We start from the raw sequence: 4,581 nt of genomic DNA, 5'->3' as shown, positions 1-4,581 counted from the left end.
GGGGGGGGGGAGGAGGACCGGCTCACTGTAACAACAGAGACATGAGAGTCCACGTGATACCACACCTTCCCCAAACGTAGGGTCCGAAAAGCTTCTCTCCCGTTGCCAAGAACTCTTCTATGATCCCGTCATACTCCTCCTTGGCAGCTGCGATGAGGCAGGGCTCGGCCCACACCCAGCTCCTGGAGACAAGGGCGCAGAGAAGGCAGCACTGTGCTCAGAGGCCACGGCGGGACCCGTCCTGAAAGCACCTGCACCAACTGGGGTGAGGGCTGGGGGGGGGGCTCCTGCAGGCGACAGGCTCTCCCCCCGCCGAGCCTCAGTCCCCATCTGCAAGGTGCGCGGTAAGGAGACGAGATGGGTGTGAAGACCCTTCATACAGTGGCTCAGGTAGGAAATGCTGGTGTACCTCCGGAGAGATTAGAAAGGATTCTCACAATCGAACCTTTAGAATTGAAAGAAACTTTAGAGATAAACCAATTTACATCAACAGAAAAGTGGTAACTGTCTTCACTCTTCGGACAGGCAGGCTGATCTTGCTTTTAAACGGTCTGGCAAAACAAAACCCCACAAATCCACACGAAAGCAGACCTCGTACGGCAGCATGGATGGGCAGACAGGTGTTCCAAGCATCATTCCTTCAATTTCCTGCAGGAATTTTCAACTATGAAATTTTCACAGTAAAAAGATGAGGAAACAGAGGTAAGGGGGGAAAGAAACTCAAGAAGATCCAGTGCGAAGGAAGCCAAGGCTGAAAGGGGATAGGAGGGACCGAGACCATTCTCGGGGTTCAAGGACGAGCTGACCCCAAGTTCAGGGGCCCTGCAGCCGAAGGCTGTGTCAAGGCCCCTCGATGCTACAGAGCGTTTTTCCCACACGGACATCCTCAGTCGAGGGACAGACGGCCAAGTGGGTGGGTGCGAGGCCAGGACGAAGAGAGCTTCCTTTCGGCAGAACTTCGGGGACTGTTCTAGCAGGAGGGGGAGCGGGGCGACCCGCGTCGGGGGTCCCAGCAGCAAAAGCAGGAGCCTCGTAGCGGGAAGGAAGCTGCACGTGCAGGCGAGGAACCACCGGGGTCTGGGGTGACCAGAGTCCAAGGTCTGATGGGGGTAGGTTGGGGGTGGGAGAGGCCCCAAGCTCGGGGCACAAAGGGCTTCAGATGCCACGTGACACAGCTGCCCCTGCAGAGCGCATGGGGGCGACGACTGTGTCTAGGGAGCTGTGGACACAGGAAACATGCTCAATACGAGCGGGCGTGAGCTTTCCCAGGCACAGCCGGGGGCGAGGACCGAACCTGGGGCACCTGCGCCCAGGGCAGCCAGACCCACGAGGAGCCCAGCGAGGACCGGCCAGGAGGGCCCGGGATCGGGAAGCGGAGGCCAAGGGCACGTCCCCGAGTCCCTGCACCTTCCACGCTGAGCAACGGCCTCTCACCTCAGGAGTTTCAGCGAGTTTAGGGGACTGGACTCCAGGGGTGGAGAGGAAAGAGCCAGTTGGCCAGTTGGGGGTGGAGGCCGCAGGTCTGAAGACGGGACTAGACGATGAAGCAAAGCCCAGAGGATGGGGGTGGGGGTGAGTCAACGGGTCAGATGAAGACTGGCTTTAACAAATAAAGGACCTGTCGTCGGGGTCCAGATGGACGAATGGCGGGATGAGAGCAGACAGAGGGACCTTGGACGTGCAGGACCCAATCGTGCCCGACAGACCAAACATCTCCACAAAGCAAAGCCGAGACCCTGTGCTTGGAGCGAGGGGCCGGCGTCTGAAAGGAAAACTGGAGAGACGGTTTAGGGGGCGCGAGATGCAAAGGTGAGTGAAAGACGGCTGAGGCGCGGAAACCTCTCAAACACCTGCATCACCTTTTCTCTCGTTCCAGCTTCTCACCAAGAAACCAGAAATGTGAACGGGTACCACACACAGCTTCATTATTTTCTCCGTCTCTCAAAAGAGAGAGACGCTGAGTGGAGAGAGGTGCTGAGTGGAGAAAGGGGATGGCAGGAGCCCGGGCCAGATGCGTGGCAGCAGGACACGCTGGAGGGCCTGGGGTGTGGGCGAGAGATGACCAGTCACCCCCCGGGCGGGAGAGAAGTCCCGGGAGAGGCTGCCGCCCGGGAGCAAGCACCGCCCTGCGGGACATGGTAGGAGTGAGGCCCCCAGAGGGCGAAGGTCAGCAGGAGGGGCAGAGAATGAAGGCGGCCACGCTGCTGGAAGTTTCTGATCCCGCCCCGTTCACAGTGATGCCCAGAGTCCAGGCCTGGGATGCAGGGTGCGGCCGTGAGTGGGAATGGGGGTCGGAGGGGGGTGCTGTGCGGAGAAGACAGAGGAGGTAGAGAAGCCCTCAGGCCACCCTCAACCCAGGAGAAACACACATGGAGAAAAAGGGCACCAGGCTGAGAATAAGACCCCAGCACAGAGTCCAAGTCCCCAGGCACTACTCTGAGCTGCTCCATCACCAGCCAGGGCACCACGACTAACAAAGACCTTCAGCCCTCTCCTCAGCGACAACGGGCTAGGCCGCGGACGCCCACGACATTTCCGCCAGCACACAGATTTCTGTCAAAGAAATCAGGATGCTCTCAGTCAAGCTGGAATCTCATCACCAGGATTCTAGGGGCAAAAAGCACGGGATCTGCAACGGAAACCCGTGCATCTGAATTCCAGTACTACCAACCACGTGACTGCACAAGGCTCTTTACCAAAGCCACAGTTTCTCAACTGCAAACTGGGGACAGCAATACGTCCCTCAGTGTTGCCTGTAAGGGTTAGAAGGGACCATACATAAAGGGGCCCCTGGGGATGTTCACCACTCTCTCCTGCCCAGGGTCTTCCCCCTGCGGTAACGGGGAGTAGATGGAAGACCCTCCTACGCGACAGACTCCCTCAAGACCCTCCGACGTGACCCAGGAGGCAAGGACTGTCCACCTGACGGGGAACAGGAGTAAGTCATCAGCACCAGTAAAACGGGTTCTGTCACCTGGATTAACGCACTGTGTCGTCACTTCAGTACAGAGGGTTCAAAAAACCTCCATGACCCAGTGTATTTAGAATAGACTGTTCTCTCATTTCCCCTTAGTAGCTCCTACTCCTACTAACAGAACCTCAGCAAGAGTAAACACCCTAAAAGATGTTCCTCCCCTTGTCTGTTTTCCATGCTCGCAGGTCACCTACTGCCCTGTCCACCAGGAAGGGACCCCTTGTCTCTCAGGGCTGGTGCTGTCCTGAGCACATGGCTGGAAGCAGAGGCCAACAGGGCCCCACCCATCTCTCCCTCTGATCTCACGGCCCTGGCGGCCCTGGCGCCACTGCCGAACCCAGTTGCGAAGCCCAAGGCGTGTAGCCAATCCAGCACCTCCAGGGGCTGAGGGCCCGGCAGAGAGAGAGACAGCAACGGGGCCAGGGAGAGCCACGGCTTCACATCCAAACCGACCCTCTCACTTCAGGACTATGCTACGCTGGTGGGGAAGATGACAGCCAGGAAAAACCTGTGCTCCTGGTCAAACTTCTGTCTCAGGAAACCGTACAGAATCCTTATTTATCTCCACGAAACCCATCTCACTTCACGGAGGCCCCTCTGCCAACACAGATCCAGGCCTCTGTGTCTGGAGCAGACAGACAGGCGGCTTCCCCACGCCTCTCCAGAGGGAGACAGAGAGATCAAGGCCATACATTTCCAGGACTCAAGCCCCAGAGAAAATGGGGAGATTTGCTACACAGATAAAAAAGCAACTATAGTAGCAAGAAGGTAATTTAGACCTTAAAGATGCTAATAAAGATCATCTTCTAAAACTGCTGCTGGAGCTCCCACCTCCCTCTGAAGGTGGCCCAGGACCGCAGCCACTGCAGGACTGATGGTCTCAGCGCAGACACGGGAGGAAGACAGGAGGGAGGGGGAGGAAAGGGCACATCCTCTGGCCATTCAGGCCGCGCCCTGTCCCGCACAAAGGTCCCGGGCTCGGGAGGCTCCGACGTGACCCCAAGAGCCACCCCAGGAGGTCCGCTCGCTGGTCAGAGGCCTCCGTGCTCAGAGGTCGGTTCACCCTTGCCTGCGGGGTCTCGGTCTCCTACCTGGGTCCAACTTCAGCCGAAACCAGATCTCCAATGGCCAAAGCTATGAGATAGGACGGGATGGGCTGAGACATCTGGAAGAGGAACTTATTTGGGCCTCTCTTCTCCCAGGTGTCAGCACTCATCACAGCTGTGAAGCCGCCTGGGACCTGACAAGAGAGAAGGCTCAGGAGATTTCGCCCGGACAGAGTCTGCTCTTGATCAGCTAGAAGGGCGGCACGGCCAGCCACCCGCATGGCGACGACAGCGGCCTGGGGTCCACCTTGGGAAGCACAGAGGCTTCAACAAACTAAACTTGTGCCGAACTGATGGGATTTAGCACAGATACAATTTCTGCAGGTGGAGGAGTTTCTCAGAGGTACCCCCCAATGGAGGTAATAATCTACCACCGGAAACATGACCTGATAGAAATGAACTTTTCAGCCCCAAGGGCAGGTACGTTTGCCCTCAGCCTGCCTCACCTCAATAAGAGCGGAGTAGGCGCACTTCACAGCAGGAGTGTCGAAGCAGGGAAAG

At 57.7% G+C, this 4,581-nt stretch overlaps 1 protein-coding gene across 1 annotated transcript in view; it reads right to left on the bottom strand.

The window, feature by feature from the left end:
• The window catches only part of RNPEP (arginyl aminopeptidase), a 15,932-nt gene that overhangs the window by 6,746 nt on the left and 4,605 nt on the right, over positions 1–4,581 (bottom strand). Inside the window, exons 3-5 of the mRNA XM_007456167.1 lie at positions 4,527–4,579; positions 4,066–4,214; positions 66–182 (exon numbers count right to left, since the gene is read on the bottom strand). Coding sequence (XP_007456229.1) covers positions 66–182; positions 4,066–4,214; positions 4,527–4,579 — 319 coding nt within the window. The remainder of the gene's footprint in view (positions 1–65; positions 183–4,065; positions 4,215–4,526; positions 4,580–4,581) is intronic.

The sequence above is a fragment of the Lipotes vexillifer genome, unplaced genomic scaffold, assembly GCF_000442215.2.
Source record: "Lipotes vexillifer unplaced genomic scaffold, Lipotes_vexillifer_v1.1 scaffold1201, whole genome shotgun sequence".
Taxonomy (NCBI): Eukaryota; Metazoa; Chordata; class Mammalia; order Artiodactyla; family Lipotidae; genus Lipotes; species Lipotes vexillifer.
This window is presented reverse-complemented; position numbering and strand designations above follow the sequence as displayed.